This window comes from Triturus cristatus, chromosome 8 (assembly GCF_964204655.1).
Source record: "Triturus cristatus chromosome 8, aTriCri1.1, whole genome shotgun sequence".
Lineage (NCBI taxonomy): Eukaryota > Metazoa > Chordata > Amphibia > Caudata > Salamandridae > Triturus > Triturus cristatus.
This window is the reverse complement of record NC_140591.1, coordinates 15716595-15735575: the sequence shown is the minus strand read 5'-3', so window position 1 is coordinate 15735575 and position 18981 is coordinate 15716595. Positions and strand designations below refer to the sequence as shown.

The 18981-nt window shown below is 46.0% G+C and overlaps 2 protein-coding genes across 3 annotated transcripts; both read right to left on the bottom strand.

The window, feature by feature from the left end:
- Window positions 1-766: 766 nt before the first annotated feature.
- On the bottom strand, window positions 767-6126 carry LOC146799846 (uncharacterized). The gene is made up of 3 exons (XM_085623685.1): window positions 5322-6126; window positions 2503-2640; window positions 767-2238 (listed from the first exon to the last, which is right to left on the bottom strand). Exons 1-3 carry the CDS (start codon window positions 6124-6126, stop codon window positions 767-769), a joined length of 2415 nt encoding a protein of 804 aa, XP_085479811.1.
- Window positions 6127-8584: 2458 nt separating this feature from the next.
- On the bottom strand, window positions 8585-10697 carry LOC146799845 (uncharacterized). Of its 2 annotated transcripts, none has more exons than XM_085620740.1 (2): window positions 9994-10697; window positions 8585-9877 (listed from the first exon to the last, which is right to left on the bottom strand). In XM_085620740.1, the coding sequence occupies exons 1-2, from the start codon at window positions 10600-10602 to the stop codon at window positions 9227-9229; spliced, it is 1260 nt and encodes a 419-aa protein (XP_085476866.1). In that variant the 5' UTR covers window positions 10603-10697; the 3' UTR covers window positions 8585-9226. The 2 variants fall into 2 exon arrangements, with proteins under 2 accessions (XP_085476866.1, XP_085476867.1); XM_085620741.1 differs by having other exon boundaries at window positions 8585-9166.
- Between the last annotated feature and the right edge of the window lie 8284 nt (window positions 10698-18981).

The following is an 18981-nucleotide window of genomic DNA, read 5'->3' as shown; positions in this document are numbered from 1 at the left end:
TGAGCCAATAACCCTGCCAAACACCCCGCCAGGCACAAATTTCCAGCTGTGTTGTTCAAATCAATCAACCATCGACGTTTCTTTTGAATGATCTTAGTAAACAATACAGAATTTAGAGCCCGTCTGGCACCGCCGCCCCTACTTTTTATCACAGTCACAACAAGTGTTAAACTTTGTGACCCCAGAATCTCTGCATTGCTATTCATCATGTCAACAATTTTGTTTAAGAAATCTGAGGCATCTAGGTCGTGATGCGGTAGCCTGCGAGTGTAAAAAGAGTTAGCCAGACCACCGCCGCTCAGGCGAATTTGTACATAATCGTTGGGGCCTATGTCTGGGGCCATTTGGTCCAGCAGCAGTTGGATAGAGTTAATAACCGCTTCTAGGGCCAGTCTAATAGAATCTATGAGATGAAGATTGACAAAACGAAATTCTTCATAAAATTCTATAGCTCTAAATTTTTTGATAACTCTTTGATATTGTCGCACGCTTTCTAAAAACACCGGCGCAGGGTTGTTACTGATGCTAGAATTATCGCAAGCGACAGCTGTTCTCTGAGGTGTTTGCTCTAACTGCGTGGGGCTCGGTGGTAAATACCCATTGTTGCTTTGAATATTACGGCGTATATTTCTCAAATGGTTTTTGGCTCTTTTTAGGTTTTTGGCTAACCGATTTCTGACTACTTTAGCGGCTAACCATTTCTCTTTACGTTTGGCGACTGTAGTTTCAGACCTTCTCGGCGACCTATGCTCTTTGGGGGTCATTATCAGTTTCCCGAGTCGAGACTCAAGGAATCAAGGTTGGCTTGGGCATCTGCTAAAATAGATGCGAGCGAAGTCTGAGTATTTTGGATCACGTCCTCTACTGCTAGTTTGACATCTGTTATGCCGCCGATATGTCCGGAAGCTTCCTGTACACGTAGAACATTAAAAACGGATGAACTGACGGGTGCAGAGTTCAAGCCTAATCCTTCTAGGGTATTTATTAGGGGAAAAATGGCGTAAATTGCCTGAAGTACAGCCGCGTCGCTGGGAAGTGAAGCTTTAACAGCAGCAGCAGCAGCCCCACTGCGGGGGTCAAGTGGTGTCTTTATCTCAACGTTAAGTGGTTTTTTGACACTTAGGACATCATCTATGGCGCGCGAGGAGACAGAGGTCTCGAGCTGATTTTGAGCAGTTACTAAAGCAGCTGAAAGTGATTTCTCTAAATTTTGCTGTATACGTACGATGCCAGCTTTGATGCGTTCAATGGCTTGTATCTGAGCTACTGTATCACGATTACTTAAAGCAAAAATAATAGCTTCGCAGATAGATGCTGTGTTAAGAGTGCTTCCCCTAAGGTTTGTTATTAAAGGTAAAATATCGTGGCATGCTGATGTTACTGCGGTAATGTTTAGGGGTGGTGTGGGGTTATGTCTAGGAGCTTGTAGCGCCGCTGCGGACGCCCCGTTTGCTGCAGCACTGTGGGCAATTTCAGTCTTTAAATTATGGTGAATAGCACCTGGTGCGAACCTTACTGGGGGACTGGTGATGGCGGGTCCTCCTCCTATTGTAACATCTGTGTGACACCCCCCTTGTGAGCGTGGGTTCTTGGAGCATTCGCTGTGTACAGCTGGCCCTGCTTTTGATCTGTTTTGTTGAACGGGTACATTCGCGTTTTCCCCCCAACAGTCATCATCGTCAAGCAGCGAAATTATTTCTTGTTCATCGGGGGGAATAATGGCGTTTGCTGGTTGCGCATGCAAGTTCTTTGATGGTTGAGAGTGAGACTTGGGGGTAGGAGTAGGTGGGGGGTGCACTAATACCGGAGTATCGCTGCAAGGGTGCGTTGTGACACCTAGAATCTGTTCTGAATTTCGGCTGGGGAGAACGCAACCAGGGGTAGGCGTGTTTGAATTCGAAACCTGGAAGGTCTGTAGAGTAGCAGAATTGTTATCATTAGCATTCGCTTTCCTATTGCGCTTTTGATCACCCTTTTCTTTACAGCCAGAGTGTCTCTTTCTCAAACCGCCACCATTTACAGACACCGGTGGAAACTCATGCAATGCAGGCCCCCCAACAGTACTCCCCCCAAAACCACCCTGCAATGTTTGTGGTGGCCCTCGCCGCCTCGCTTCTTTACGCTTCTGACCTTTGCTTTTCAGATCGTCAGGCGGCAACCTTGAACTCCTTTGTACAACCGGTTGTTGTGTATTTGATTGCTGCACGTGTTGGATGGAGATTGCATCATCAGTTTTATCTAAGTAAGAGCAAAAAACACAATTTTAATTCAAGCAATGAACAGTCGGAAGAGTCCTCAATAGTCATCAGTGCTACAACTAGACTGAGAGTGGCAGCGCAAGCACACACACACACACACACACACACACACACACACACACACACACACAAGCACACACACACACACACACACACACACACACACACACACGCACAAGCACGCGCACATCAGCATGGTCTATGGTAGAACATACTACCAGTAGAAAAGAGAATTAATTCTTACCAGCATGCGCGCTGAAGCCGCAAATTTGACTGGCTGCGATAGGATTAGGGCCTTCAAGCGCAGTGTCGAATAAAAGTGCGTCTGCCGCCTCGGCCACTTCCTGCGAAGACAAAAATGCAAACAGCTGTAACACATTTCCTATATCGGTTTAAATTAAATTACTTGAAAGCACCGCTATACGTATTTACAAGCTCATGCAAACAAAAGTACACACACACACACACACACACACACACACGACCGCAGAAATAGACCCAGACCTTAGTTGTCAAATTAGCTGCTTTTCAAGCCGCAGCTCAACCCCGGCTCGCTGGCCCCAGGCTATATAGTGACATTATTTAAGACCTCGGGCGTTATTAAATCATGATCTGTAAAGCAAGGAGGCGGACTAGTCCTTGACTTAAAAACACGGATCAATGAGCAGATAGTCTTTGAGGTAAGAGCATGTGCAAAATCTAAACACACCGAGAGTCATGTCATATTTCCTATTGCTTAAAATGCCAGCTGCTGTAACAGTACTAAAAGTCTTTTGACGACGACGTGAAAAACTGAATTAGAACCACATGCTAGAGCATTTCAGACGGGGTCCGGCAAAACAAAAAAAAAAAAAAACGCAAACACACACACACACACACACACACTTTTTGTTTTTTTATGCATCTTTCACGGTTCCTGACTAGCAGTTACAGTTAATTCAAAACACCCCGAGTTTCACCTAATTTTATCTATTGCTTAAAACCTTTTGACAGAGGAGCGAAAGACTTAATTAGAACCACATGTTAGAACATTGCCCGGGACTTCGGTCTAATTCGTCTTAGTGTGACAGTCTGAGCCGGAAAAAAAGCTTACATCCCTGATAAAAAAGCATTTAACCTTTGAGAGATGACGCTAATAGAAGCGCAACTTCAAAAAGAGCTAGAGGATTATATAAAAAACATAAAACAATCTTCTTACCAACAATTCTTGGTCCTCAGACATGTTCATAAATGGAAACGGTGCTCAGTCATCAGGTGGTGAAATCTTTCAGGGGCTTCAGCTTTTCAAGCGCCCGATGTGGTGGGAGAATGAAGGTGTCACCAGCGCCGTTGGTTGGAGCGTCGTAGCTTTCCTGAGAGCTCCAGCCTGAATGTTCTTGCAGACCTCACGTTTTTATACCCAAAACCCGACAGTTTCCCGCCACAACTCACAATACCACGTATGTCTTCGTGTGTCGAGAATTAAACGGTATAATCCACTAAGCATTTCAGGTTGAATATAAACAGCTGTGCATTAACGTGGCAGCAAGGTGCTGAAAAAAGTCAGACCGCCACGTAAAGTTAGGCCCCCCTTATTTTATCCATATTTTTTGCAAACCTCGACAGCACACTAGGCACCATATGCGGACAATAGCCTGTCTAAGCATTTCAGGATGAATATAAACAGCGGTGCATTAACGTGGCAGCTAGGTGCTGAAAAAAGTCAGACCGACACGTAAAGTTAGGCCCCCCTTTTTTTATTCATATTTTTTGCAAACCTCGACAGCACACCAGGCACCATATGCGGACAATAGCCTGTCTAAGCATTTCAGGATGAATATAAACCACGGTGCATTAACGTGGCATCTAGGTGCTGAAAAAAGTCAGACCGACACGTAAAGTTAAGGGCTTTTTTCATGCAATTTATTTAGATACATTTTATATCACAGAGTAAAAATGTTCGGTACAAATATGATTTTAAAAGTCCAATGAGAGCGTAAAATAGACCTTGTGGATGTCTGCTAGTTATCATAAACACTGTAAACATGTATATTATCAGTGAATGAAATACAATTTTGCATCGGTCTGTTATTTACACGGCCTCTTTTCAATCTGCGTAATTGCCTCAACACAAACCTTGTTACTAGAGCATCATTTGCCTTCAAATCAGCTGAATACATTTTTAAAATGCTTTCAAAGTCTACACCACGGCATCTATGAAATAAATAAAACAAACAATGTGCCCCGCAGGTAAATGATACATCATCCTGAATCTGGTTTTCATGAAATGTTATTAGGCCTGAAGTGTTTCTTTTTAAAAATTGCCATATGGTATTGGGGTACAGATAACTGTTTGGCGGCACGCCATAGGAGTCAAAAAACTCAGAGTCCTTTTCTGTTAGAAATATTGCTAACCAGTGTCGACCCCTTTGATCTTTACCGTCTGTATTGACTATTAAATGAAGCGGTCGCTGGCGATTACCCAGATACATTGGTAGAGTGTCAGCTGCGAATACACCTAAAAATGAATGTTTTGCCGTCTCGTCTTTGGCGAGAAAACGTTCCAGTTGCCACGTATTCATCACATATAGTCGATTAGCACCTCTCGCCTATGGTTAATCTGTATAACATTCTGAAAGACAGCGTAAATCAGAAGGTTTATAGTAGACGGTAGAGCGGCGCTAAAACGGAGCTCCAGACGTACATTGCCTGATTTTTGTATCGAAAAATGGCCGCCACCCACGTCGTTGTCAGGGCATAGATCGAAAGCCAGCATAGAATAGCCTTTCGAATACTCTACACGATCCACAAAGAAGGGTCGGTCTGATGCGTACTTCCCAGCAACTTGCAGCACACCCAAATATTCTCTAGCCACACCCCCAGTTCCAAATGACGGCGTGTATGGTTTTGCCGGTATAGCTTGGCCGTCTACGGAGAGGCTGCTGTGAGATATATTATAATGCTTGAAATTAAAGGGGTTTCTGCCATATTCACCGCTAAATGCTGCGTTATCGACCAGCGCTACTATTACAGTTCTTGGCAAAAATCCGAAAAAAATATTCTCAGTATTCGATAGTAGCGCACCGGCTGGGATGCTGAACACTTTGAGCTCCACTCTTTCGATGGGGTACTTGGCATTACTGGTTAACAGAGTCTCGGCGTGAGCTAAACGCACCACCGGGCTCACTTTGACACGTTTCACAAATAGTGACGCCGCTAAGATATGCACTTTGTAATTTTCTGCGTCGCCGCTCATTAAGCAAAAAGTGTCTTTATTTCGAATCAGTTTAATCTTCACATCTAGACCGTTAAGCATTAATTTGTCTTGGAAAAATAAATCGCAGTGTAATTGCCCAATCAGTTCCACTTTACGACTTCGGGCTGTAAAGCTAGCTCTGCTCTTAAATCCCGCGTTAGCACCGTTTAAAGTCGTGTCCTCGTGCTCTCCAGCGGTGTCTCTGTAGAAGAGACCTGCAGAAAGTTGGCGTTTTAAAGTGGGGTCCCCATAATTAAGTACCGTTTCGAGATAAGCCCTGTATGGATACGTGTTGTTTGACTGGCTGATGAGCCGGTCGCCGAGGCTCACATCCAGTTGGTTAAAAAGTGAGGCTATGGGGTATGGAGAAAACGCCACTCGGGCTGCGGCGTCCAAATCGGATCCGTCTGCGTTAGTAATTTTGCACGACAGATAAATCAGGGTAGCTGAAAGGTCCAGGTAGTCATCCGACCGAGCTATGAAGAACTCTAAGGGGGCTGTGTCTGACAGGGCTGAAAGTGGCGGTACTTCGACATATAGAGAACTTTCAATGCTGGTTTGCGTTGGTGGTACTTGGAATAGGTCCAACTCTGACTTTGTGCATTCCTGGGAACCGCAAGGGACGGAGGCCATGGTCCGATTTAAAATATGTTGCCCTTAGAGACTCGTTTTTTTCCGTGTCTTCTCCGGGTCTTAAGCGAACTCTTTTGAGCCGGTCGCCGGCGCTTCACAACGCTTTGAAGGAACGCGGGCGGCCCCCTTAGTGATACACCCCTTTTTCTCTTCCTTCCTCTTTCGAGATAGATTAAACCTGAGCCTTCTTGACCCGTTTTGGTAAACTTTTTCATCACCGCCCCCGAAACGTGCCCTGCGACGTCTCGGGCAATATTTGCTGCAGCGGTTTTCACGTGCGGTTTTACCAACTGGAACCCTCTTCTTAAAAGCGGTACTGCTTTTCTGAAAAGGCTTCTGAATATACCGCCAACACCCGCCCCGTACATAATAGGTGCCCCGTGGAACCCCGGGAGGCCTGAGCCGGCTTGTGCTCTATAGTAATCCCTATAGAGCGACGCGTCGCCGTAATTTTCAGGTAAAATCATTATTCTAGTACACTTCACCACGTCGCGGCCTGAAATGAAGCTTCGCTATGACTTTACCCACTTTAAATCTTATATTAGTGTTCAAATCGTCCTTCAGTTCCAAAGTTATTGTGTGAAAATGTTTTTTGCTGATCGGTACATAATCTCTTTTGGTGTAAATGATGTTTATCATGCTATTATTCTTGCCTGTGATTTCCACGCACCGGAGGAGAGGCACGTAGCTATCCCCCACTCTCTGATGCTCTATCACGTCGCAGTATACAAACATCATATAAAATCCGCCGTGTACATCCGTGTAGGCTTTCCCCGCTGATGAAGAGTGGTGAACGTTAGGCGTCAGCCCCAACACTCTCCCCAGTTTTTCACGCACCAAAATACCATAGTCTTGAGCATTCCTCAACTGCACTTTTCGAAGTCGTGGTTCATACGTTAATCTAAGGTCAACAAGTTCCGATATGTTACCAATGGATTTATTCATTACTTCTACAATGTCTCGTATGTTGTCATAGTGCCCCGGCGGGAAAGAAAGTTCGTGGGCGCTTTCCTTCTTGCGTACCACCGTAAATCTAACATCCTCTGTTTCAAAAGTGTCCCACGTGTGCGGGTACTGAATTTCTGTTAGGGCCACCTCCCAATCTCCTTGTAGATGAATAGGTTTTGCTAGTTTCACCGTAAAATTTGAAATTTTGTTATTAGGGAAAGTGTCCAAAGACGCGTTACTCGGGAGCGTCAGATAAAAAGGTCCGACCTCCATGGCGCTTCCGCGGTACCTAAATGCCTATATCCGCTGTTGTAGACTTTGTATATCCTTTAATTCACTCTCAGAGACCCAACTATTAAATTTATCAGGCCATCCCCGCCATTTAACTAGGCACTGTCTTTGTGCCCCGTGCCCCTTCTTTGCCAAAACGTTCTCAATACGGTACACACGATCTTGATCCTGTTTTATTTTTTGCAGCTCTTCTTTGTAAAAACACCCTTCGACCTCCTCCCCAGCATAGTCTTTTAAGTTAAAAACTGTAACGCCTGAATGCTTGGAAATCTTGTCTATCACAAAGATCTCATCTGTAAAAGTCTGCTCATACCCCTTTTGAAATACCCCCTTGCATCTAGATACCCTAACATGATCACCTTTTTTGAGAGTGTTTTTTGAAACAGGGTTGTTGGTGAACACGGACCCGTACACAGTTCTCCAAATTTTCAACTCATTTTGCGGGGATACTTCTACAGGGGACGTCTTAATGGTTCTATGATAGCTATGATTGTAACTTTCAATAAAATCTTGTAAACGATCTATATAACGAAATGTGTTGTACGCTGTAAAATACCGCCAAATTCGTGCCTTGAGAGTTCTGTTGAATCTTTCTACAATCGCCGCCTTCACTTCGTTGTTTGTAACAAAATGTTTTACACCATACTTGTTCAGCAGAGCTTTTAGCGTCTTGTTTTCAAACTCTTTTCCTCTATCTGTTTGTAACTTTTTAGGAATTCTCCCGCTGCTGAAAATGTAATCAAAGGCTTTTGTGACCGAGCTCCCCGATTTTTCCTTCAGGCCAACGGCGAATGCATACTTTGACAGTACGTCTATCACCGTTAATATAAATTTTACACCATCATTAACCGCGGCATGTTCACGGACGTCTAGAAGGTCCGCTTGCCATTGATGATTTAAGCCGCTGACTATCACACGCCGTCTTTGAAAGCGCTTTCTCGACCCCTTATGTAGCGTGTAGGCATCTTCGCCCGATAACCAGTCGCGTACCTGTGTTCTTTTAACACCGTCGTTGTGGATTTTGCTCTCCTTGTACAAGGCTTCTACACCGCCAAAACTACCAACTTTCGAGGGGTTGTAATAAACTCTTTTGAAAAGCTTCTGCATCGTAGCGCTTCTTGAACTAAAATACCGCAACCCCTACTCCCGCCCCCCTATTCTATTAATTCACTTTTGTTTTATTATTTTTCTTTATCAAATAATCAGAACTAGAAGCCGGTTTATTTTACAATAGTAGATTATTTAATAACACACGAATTAAACAGTGTATGATTTAAACTGGTAATATAGGAATGTACAGCGCTATAAACGATAATAACGATAAAAACATAGATATTTAACACAATGCTCTCAAAAACTCGTGACGTAGAATCAATATTTGGATTTTGCTAGCTATGAACGGTACCAGTCTTCTTACATCCTCCCCACGCCCCTTCAAGAAGGCTCGACAAAACAAATCAGATATTGTATTCATGAAATTGAAAAACTGTTTCTTATTCAGAGTAGTTCCTAGGGTGCAAAATGTCCGCCTGATATAATTGTCGATGCAATCTTCGAGCACGTCGTCAGCGCCCAAGAAGATTTTGCTCTTTTCAACGTCGTAAAAGCCTCTAGGTTTCTGACCCAGTTCTTTTTCAAGCTCTTCGATGATTTCACATCGCTTGTTACGACATAGCGCGGTCGGGCGAAACACTGGTTTGGGGTACGCCATCTTTGCTCTGATCAGAAAATAAAAAGCGTCTTCCAGGCATCTAACGCTCGGTCGCACGCCGATCTCAACCATGTGTCGAAACACACTTTCCTGCAACGGAAAAACACACATACATAATAGTAGCAATCGCGAAGATCATCATGTTTTCATTTACTCTACATTAAGAAATGTCATGTTCCTCGGTTTTAAACTCCTGTAAAGATACTTGATCTTAAAATATCTACGGTAATTCTTCCTTCTCAAATGCTGTTTCATTATCAAGCGTATGTCTTCATCACCCGCTTCATACATACTTTTCACATGCTCTGATGGGGACTGTACTCTCTTAATATACTTTAAAACATTCGCAATCATCTTACTACAATCTTCGGGTACTGACATTTCTTTCAAGCCATAGACCGCCCCCAACGTCGCCATAATCTTATAGGGGTCCAGCTTGTAACATAGTTTCCGTATCAAACTGTCTTCATATTCATCACCCGTCGTGAGACAGTCGTGATGCAACTGACTCGGGTCGTCAATTTTACAACCTTCGCATTCGTCGTACCACCCCGCCTTTAAGCACAATTTTATGATCGCGGCTATCGCTGTCAAAAGTCCGCGATATCGATCCGTGCTCCAACTTTCACCACGACAAAATTGTACAATTGCGTCTAAGCGCTTACAGCTGCAGTTTTTATGCGTTACGGCAAGTTTTTTCTGTCTTGAGCAGCAGAGACATGAAAAACGTAGCGATGGCTGTGTGACTTCCATAGTCGTGCTAGCGGTTTTGTCGCCTGGGGCTCCTCCTCCTCTCTTTTGCTGATAAAAAGAAAAAAGGGGTTTTTCGACCTCAGCCTTCCTCACAACTACACGCCTCATCATCACACTCTTAAACACCCCAGAGGATTTGCCGAAAAATTGCGGTTCGTACTTACTTTTCGTTTTCCAACTTCGCACTTTTCTGTTTCGTTTACAGATTCTTCTCCGGAATCCATCTCTGTACAGTCGCTGGAGTCCTCGGGTTCAGGCTCTTGCAGGTCAATACCCTCGTCATCTTCACTTGGTTCCGCTCTTCCACCGCCGTCTGTAGCATCGGAGGTATTGCTCGCCATTTTAGCAACGCCACCAACCGCCTCTTCGCAGGCTCCGGTCTCGGGCTTTTTATTCAGCATCGCCGACGACATCTCCGACGTAGTACCCGCAGGCGTTGTTGGCGCGCAATTTTCCTTATCACTATCGTCGAGTTCTGCAGCGTCGTCTGCAGCATTTGCCGCTTCCTTCAGCATCGCTGTTATAGTTTCTCCAAGGGGTCCCGCTTCCACGCTAGAGCAAGACATTCTCAAAGTTGTCTTAAAGCTCGAGCTTTTCTTTGTCGGCAAAAAGCGGGGGTTTCTTAACACACGGTCCTCGGAATGCTGGCTTATATCCTCTGTGAACATACTAGACACGCCCCGCGGTATGTTTGTAGACTCGTATTTCACACTACCCCCACTTCTTAGCAACCCTCCTGCATGCGTGGTCGATTCATACGTTTTTGATTTCATCGCAGTATCATTTTATAAGCCTTGATTCACAATTCCTAACTTATCGTTTTATACGCTTTATGATTTCATCGCCGTATCATTTTATAAGCCTTGATTCACAAATCCTAACTTATCGTTTTATACGCTTTTTTTTTTATTTATTTTTTTTATTTCATCGCCGTATCATTTTATAAGCCATGATTCACAAAATAACGACCTATAAAACAATAAAATGCTATAATCTTATCAATACGTTATAAGGACCGATTAAAACCCCGATTAAAATCAGACTTGGAACGCGTCCAATATAGACACACGGACCAAAGGGGCGTGGTCAAAGGGGCGTGGCCACCTGTCAAAAAATACATGGTGACGAGTAGTATACAACCTATACTACTATCATGTCTTTCTTCTCGCGATCATGCACCGCGAGACTAGTGAAAACAAGATGACCGCGCCCGTGAGCAACTGCATGGGTTAGTTGGCGAGCCGCGATCACGCAGAAAATACCGCGAACGGGTGGAAAGAAAACGTCTGCGTCTTCGTGATATTTCCGCATGTTTGCGGAGATTTTTAACATTTTCGCAATAGTTTGCGAAAGTGAATTTCGCAAATTCCGCCCACCCCTAATAGGAACACACTGATAGCTGGTGGGGGCGGCTCATGGTAGGAAGCAAGAGGCACACTGATAGCTGGGGGGGAGGGGCAGTTGATTTGTTTGTGTGCCAGCATTTTTTCAAACATGGGCTCCTCGTGACCTTGAGTATAAGGCGCTTTATAAATCACGTTAATTCATCCTTGGGGAATGTGGAAAGAACACACTGGGAGCTCAAGGGGGAGGGGAGGGGTTAAGGGGTCTCTGCTAGCTCGTGGAGGCTGAGAGATGATGCAGATAACGAATCAGTGCATTCTGGGAGTTACAGTCTTCATATTCAGTTAAACAAATTGAAGTAACTCGTGTGAAAAGACAATGAAGAGAGTAAAAACAGTGGCCTGGCGACGTGAAACGAACCTAAAACCAGTCACTTGGGGCCGTCCCTGTGATGTGCAGTCAGCCACACAGTGTGTTAGCAGACAGGGATTGTATGTTGTATATCTCTTGTAATAGAACCACGACGAACAGTGTGATCTTGTGCAAGTCCCTTCACTCCTTCTGGTCCTTCAATTCAACATAAGATGCGAGGTTTGGGCATGGGGAATGGAATTCATTGGCTGGGCATTTTATAGAGCACACACACTCCAGAATTTCACGGCGCTTAGAGAGGCACAAACCAAAGGACAAGGAAAACTAGCATCACTATAGCATTGAGATGATGTTAAACTTGCAGGTATGGAATGTTTAATGAAATAGTTGGCAGGTGTGAATTACCATCGGTGGTAGTAATGCATACTTTCCACATGATGCAAAGAAACAAAGAACAGTTCTTTAGAGATCATACTCAACTGAAAAAATATGAACAGGCACGCGAGTGGTGCGCGCGCGCCACAGCGAGACATCTGGTTTCAATTATCGCGCCCGTGTCTGGACACGATAATTGAAACCACATGGCGGCCGTGTGGGCAACCGATACCAATAGGCCATGGGCGGAGCAATGCGCCCGCCTTTGGCCAATTGCGTGCTGTCTTCGTTAAAAAGATGCACGCAAAGGCCAATAGCGTGGGCCAAAACAAAAAGCACACGCACGAGCGTGTGCGATTCTTAGGTTAGTTTTTGAAAGCCCCTACATGACTCTTCGCCAGTACAGCGCATGCGTGCTGTTACAGGATCGACCTAAAGATAAGTGCCAGGGCTCTCGTCGGGAGGCCACTACCGCTTGCACCAGCCCTTGCCCCTATTGTGCTGCCAATGGTAGTAACACCACAACTACTAGACTCACACTCCTACAAGTCTGACGATTCCAGGCCCCCAAAGGTAGAAGAGTGGCTTGGGTGGCAGGTAATAGTCGTTTAATGTACATTGAATTCATAATCAACTGTTGTCGTGGTCATCTCTAAAGTAGCCAGACAGCGCCACCCTGTGGCAGGCTGACCCAAGCGCAGGTGTTGACATTTAAGTGCAGGTGGTACCGAGCACCGGAAACCCCCGAATGAGCCGACCATCGGTACAAATTAAGCACTGGCAGTCTGGCAGTAATGCACTGAATCTGCCCGCGATGTCACTCAAAGCACTGAGGCTCAGAAACGGAGTCAATTGCATCTCAAACAGGAGATAGTTACAAAAGGGGAATCGTAAATGACTGTGGTGGAAGCCTTCATTCAATCTGTCTGCTGCTGTTTTTTCAACATTGCTTAGAATATGCGCTCCCGTCACTCTGGCATTCAGAGGCCCTGCTTTCTATGTAATTCAAACTATTTGAAGGATTTCTAAACTGTGAGAAGAAACCTAGTAAATGTGCTCCCCTCTCTTGCTTTTGAGGTTCTCTGGCAAGGCCTCCCAACTCCATCTACCCCAGCCGGGATTTTTAAATCAGCGCATAATGTACTAAACAATTACAAAAATATCTGAATTCTTCGATTGGATGTAACTTTTGTCATGTCTAATATCTCAATGAACACGTTCAAATTAAAACAAATTTCACACAGTTTGCCAGCAGACGTGTAAACACAAGTTTGAATGGCAACATAGTTTAAGAGTAATTTGATGAAAACAATTGTAGGCAGCCCGGGGTAATTCAAAGTTTTCCACAAACAGTTGCAGACAGCCAGGACTATTTGAAGGTTTGTCACAAACAGTTGCAGGCAGTCTATGGTAATTTAAAGCTCGTACAAACAGTAGCAGGTAGCCTGGGGTAAATTAATCCAACCGGTGACTGCCTTTAATAGTAGGCGATCTGCTTAACGAAAAAGTGAGTTATTTAACATTCTCCTGCCCAGGTGTCTGTTATTTATCTGGGGGGGCTGCAGTACCTTCCGTACCCCTACTTTCAGCACCGCTGTCTTCTAGGCGCAGCGCCCACACTTGTAGTACTGACACTGCACACAGATGAACCTTGCCTACCCAGACTGCGCCCTAGGGTTGACTGCTTGTCCTAAAGAGGGCCCCTCAGGGGCCTCCTATTCAACGCTGAGGGCGGTGTGAGTGTGGCGTTTCGTCCAGTGTGTGAGAAGGTGGCCTGGCATATGCTGTCCACTAGTTCTAGTGGGCACCCTGTATCAGTCCAAACAACCCCTTATGGTGATAGGTTAAAGACAACCTTTATTGAAAGCTATCCTAGTGGTAGCTATGGAGAGCAGCCTTCAGGCTAAGTCTTGAAGGAATGTAAAGCAGCTTGTTTTACCAGTCTATAATCTCTTGAATGACCAAATGAAAGGACAACCACACCAGGTATATATTTAAAATATATGTATTTAAGATAAAACACAGCCCTCTAGTCTCTTTATGAGGCTGGAGTTTGAAGCACTTAAGTTACAAATCAGTATTCAACAGTAATAGCACAAATACACGTTTGGGCCCTAGGGGCGTACCAAACCATATACCAATAAAGTTGTATAAGAACCACGACTGAACTAGACACAGGACCTAGAGCCTGTATAATTGCTGAGACACCAAGGAACCACACAAGGTAGTGACACAGGGGACCCACAGGGCTGTATGCAATGTGTAAACAAAACTGTGGGTTCCCGTTATCTTCTATGGGCAATGTCGCGGTTGGAACCTTAAAGATTAGGGACACTTCTAATCGAGTCAGGACCAAACCCTTTTGGACTTAGGAAGTTCTAGGGCTAGCACCCACAGGAGCACAGGAGTACTCGTGTTACCTCACCCAGGGAAGCCGGGTGCATAGGTGTCTTTTGGTGTCCGGTCGCGTCGTCGATTTCAATGGCAGCTGGCGAAGAAGTGCTGCTGCCATGAAGAGGAGAAGTGTCCGAAAAGATCCAAGCCTGGATATAGGATGGAAGGAACCTGAAAGCAGAGGTGACAGAGTCTGGGTCACTTACCAGTGACCAAAGGCAGGATGGACCAATGCCCACAGATGTCAGGTGCTTCAGGTGAGTTGACGGGTGTCTAGACTCTTCAGCCACGAGGTCCAGGAGGTGCCAATGACAACCAGGAAGTCTGTCGAGTGCTGTGGTGTCGGCGACCAGATTGGACCCAACAAGCCTTGGCAACGGCAAGTTACTGGAAATCAGAGAAAGGACTGCGGTGCAGACCAACAAGGTCTGAGGTTCTCACCCAGCAAGGGTAAGTTGTGGCACGTCTGGAGCAACCAGGAAAGCCCAATTAGAAGAGGACTTGCCTTCGTGGGGACCTACTAGCCATTGGGCTAGCAATCACGAAGGAGCCTTGAGCGTTCACACTTAAAAACTGACCCACGGGTTGCTCGTGGAGTGGAGGCCAGCAATCTTCGGTGCAGGAGGTGCTCAAGGTTGGGGCTACTCGGAGCCCAAAGCACAACTTCGAGGAGGACCAGGATGATAGTGTTGCTGCAAAAGTTCACGGTGTCCAGGGGTCACGGTTCCACATCACCCACGATAGCCACAGGCCTCAGCTGTGCTGTGGACTCAGGGTAGCCTCAGGGAGATCTGGAAATCCACCTCTGGTGATGCAAAGACTTCGGCGTCCGGCGGGAGCTTCAGCGATGCAGACCGGTCAGTTGCTTCTTTGGTGCCTGCCAAGCAGGGGAGTCACTCCTTCACCCCAAGGGAGATTTCTTCCGTCTTCTAGTCGAAATAGAAAGTCGAAGGTCCAGGATATATGTTGCAGAGTTTCGTCCAGGGTAATCTAAAGTCGCAAGGACTGGGTTCTCATACTTATACTAAGTTTGGGGGTTGGACATACTCTAGGGACCCACCTATGGGAGGGTTTGGAAAGAGGGATAGTTACACCCATTTCCTTTGTCCAGTCTCACGCCAGAGCAGGGGCAGGTAGCACCTGCAACCGGTTTGAACTGGACTATGCACAGGGACACCAAGTGTGCCCCCAGTGCAGGACTTCAAAGCACCAGAGAGTGCACCCGCCTAGCCCCAATACACATCTGCCTGTCTGGGGAGGTGGTTACGCCTCCCTGGGACAGGAAACCTATTGTCCAGGCCTCCTCTGCCAGAGTTTCGGTCAGCAGCAGGAGGCCAGCCCCGTGTCTGTGACAGAGGCATCCATTTTGTGATGCCAGGGCTGTAGAAAGTCCTACCGGGTTAGACCAGTGTGAACATGTCTCTCCCTCTAGAAGGGTGGAATGCTACCCCCGCTGCCAGAACTGGCGGGGGGTAGTATTCCAAAGCGTTTGACACCAAACACGACATGTTTCCGTGCAGCCATCCCAAAGTTAGCATTTACCGCACGGTTATAATGCACTTAAGAGTATATGGTGAGGCTGCACCACAAACAGCATCAGAGGAGGTACTCCGAATGCTGCAGAGGGGCTCTGCTCATGCAGGGGCACCCTCTCACTTAAAAACCAAGCACTCTGCCTTCAGGATTGTTAAGGCCTGCCATAGGAGTGATTTATAGGTTTTATATGTGTGTGCAATGGTAGTGATATATGTAGCCTATACCACTGTAAGGGGTGCAAGCACACCCTTACCCAGGCGGCAGTAGCAGACCTGTGGTGCCATTTTGGAGTGCTTCCCAGGGGTGGCATAATACATGCTTCATCCCCTGGTAGGCCTCTGAGGTACCTATGCCCTAGGTACATAGTATACCATATACTAGGGGCTTATAAGGCACTCCAGAATCCAATTAGATATGTACCTAATGTACATGGAAACCATATTAGAGAGAAAGCAGTTAGGCTGGGGTCCTGATTAGCAGGGCCACAGCCAGACTAAGGTCGAAAACAGTGAAACACCAGCAGAAAATGGCGGTACCCAGGTGAAGCAGATCCTAATCTCCTACACAGTGACTAATGGGTAAGAGAGTAAGTGTAGGGTCACACATTCACTGGCTTGATGTTGCACTCAAGAGGCAACGAGCAGCTGAACCCAATCATCTCTGAGTTGTGGGGACAGGAGGGTCGCCTCATGGTGTACAGTTGTGTCCCCTGCCCGAGGCCTCGAGTGTCAGGATCTGGTGTCCTGGTTTTTAGGTCTCGCCTGAGCCAGCGCATGTGCTGCTCTGGTGAGACATTTAGTAAGTGGGCTTTTAAAAGTCCTACCATACGCTTTTGCTGGCCTCAAGCTTGCGGTTACGCACGCGAGCACATGCAGAGCCACCATCTGGCTTTCCTGTTGCTTGCTCTCCCAAGCGCCTCGCTCCGCCCTTCCCCACCACAGAGCGCGATCACTTTTGCGGCCGCGCGGCATTGCTGGACTGCTCCTTGTTCGCCTGTCTGTTCTTTTCCTCATGTCGTCCCCCGCTTTGGTGTCCTACTACCCTCCTATCTTCTACTATCACCGATTAACGTGATGTTTAAGATTGTTAGTCACCAGCTAGTTTGTATGTCTTTTACTGTGACTGTTTTGTTAGTACTTTCCCTCTTGCCGGTCTGCCTGACCCGATTATGCATTCCTTACCCCTTTTCACCATTCCCCCTCTACCTTCCATGCCCCATTTGACGTGTGTCTTGGCTATGCTATGCGCTAATAACCCATGTTATTGTGTATTCACTGTTTTTCTCCTATGTTATACTCAGCTCCTGTAACTGATGTAATTTTGTAACTTGTAACTCGCTGATCCTCATGTAAAGCGCTCTGATACCTCCGGGTCTAGCCAGCGCTATAGAAAACTGCAAATGAAATGAAATTAAATTAAATGAAAAACACATGCGCTTATATCCTTTTTTTTTCGCGATCTGGCGCCATCTGGCTTTCCTGTAGCTTGCTCTCCCAAGCGCCTTGCTCCGCCCCTCTCCCACCACAGAGCGCGATCACTTTCGCAGCCGCGCGGCATTAACACATGCACTTATATCTGTCCTAGGCTGTGTTTTTAGAAAGCATGATTTGTATGGTGGCCTGAGCATCTCCACAAAGGTGAGTTTAGATTACAACTGAAGCTTTTTGAGGTGATGAAGCGTTGTAAATTAGCTTTGTACACTGCCCTGGCTTCAACAAATATGAAGACGGTGGTTCTGCCTCTGACTGACGGCTCAAACCCTGTGCGTCCTGACGAGCGCTAGGCAAATGTCTTGACTCACTCACTCAGCTCCTCCGTGATTTTCTCACCTGCTCTTTCACACCTCGACTCAACATTCGCTCATTTACCCAGACCTCGACTCATTCTGTCATCCTCACGCCTATTCGTTCCCTCTCTTGCTGAAGTGACATATTGTAGCCAATCGATATTGAAAGCATTGAACTGGTGATATATGTGTATGGGGCAAGGGAGGGGGCGGGCACTTGTGTATCTGTGACTGTCTTTTAAGTCTTTGGGGCTTATTTACAAGCCTCTCGCGCCACTTCTGCGTCATTTTTAACATGGGAAAAGTGACGCAAAAGTGGCGCATGGGGCTTGTAAATCTGCCCCTTTGTGTTTTGGTGAGTGTGTATGCATGCATGTGCGTGTTTTTGAACAAGTGTGTGCATGTGGGAGTTTGTGCATATCGGAATATCTATACGTGCATCAGAGTTGTTTGTGTGTTTATCTGTGCATTTTGTGCAGCTGTACGTACCTGCATAGGTATGTCTGTGTTTTGGGAATGTATGTGTGTGTATCCATGAGGCTGTGTGTCTGTGTATATTGTGTATGTGCATATGCTTTGCGTGCAAGGCGGGCTGCACTGAGCCCACTACTCAGCTCTGTACATAAAACCGCTTCTATTTATGGAGTCCTAATTTCAAGGGTGGGCGTTGCCTACGTAGTAGATATATATATATGTAATTGTCATTTTACTCTACGTGAAGCCCCTATTGGTGTCAGCCAGGTTCATCTGAGGTCTGCCCCCTAAGCAGCAGTTACCGCGCTTCCAATCCATCTGAGAGCCTGCACAGCACGCGCCTGCCTGCTTGCCTGCCTGCCTGGCTTCCTTCGCTGCTTCTGAGACACTTCATAGTTTAAGGCGCTGGCCACAGTGCTTAATTTGAGCCCTTGTTAGCAGGTATTCAGCATTGACACTTAATTCTCTATGCCGGCACGCATTACAGTCCGCCACATGGTGGCGCTGTATGTTTATTTTTCAGATGCGCACATGGACGAGTGTTTCATGATTTAATATACATTAAAATAATTAACAGTACCAGTCAATCCAGACCGGTTTTAAGCTTTGGGTAACCTCTAATAGTCCGAATTGTCACTCACAAGTGTGATGCTTTTGTGTTGATAATGGCAGCGCTGGCAGGGGCGATGAATGGTACAAGCTGCGGTGACCTTTTGAGAAGGGCCCTGGCATTTACTGTTCTTTTTACGAATTAAGCACTGCATAAGACTTTAAATCCTGCCTTGCTGTTGGTGCATCTCCAGTGACTTCTTGTGCCATCGATGTGTACATTCCTGGTCTCGTGACTGTGTATGGTGTCCTGCACGTCTGG

Excerpts from the sequence above, each read along its gene's own strand:
- LOC146799846 (XM_085623685.1), bottom strand. The coding sequence starts at position 6,126 with ATGGCCTCCGTCCCTTGCGGTTCCCAGGAATGCACAAAGTCAGAGTTG. Across the intron at positions 2,641-5,321 it reads AGTGTTCAGCATCCCAGCCG|GAAATGTGTTACAGCTGTTT; the intron begins GTGCGCTACTAT and ends AAACCGATATAG. Across the intron at positions 2,239-2,502 it reads CGGCTTCAGCGCGCATGCTG|ATAAAACTGATGATGCAATC; the intron begins GTAAGAATTAAT and ends GCTCTTACTTAG.
- LOC146799845 (XM_085620740.1), bottom strand. The coding sequence starts at position 10,602 with ATGAAATCAAAAACGTATGAATCGACCACGCATGCAGGAGGGTTGCTA. Across the intron at positions 9,878-9,993 it reads GCGAAGTTGGAAAACGAAAA|CAAAAGAGAGGAGGAGGAGC; the intron begins GTAAGTACGAAC and ends TCTTTTTATCAG.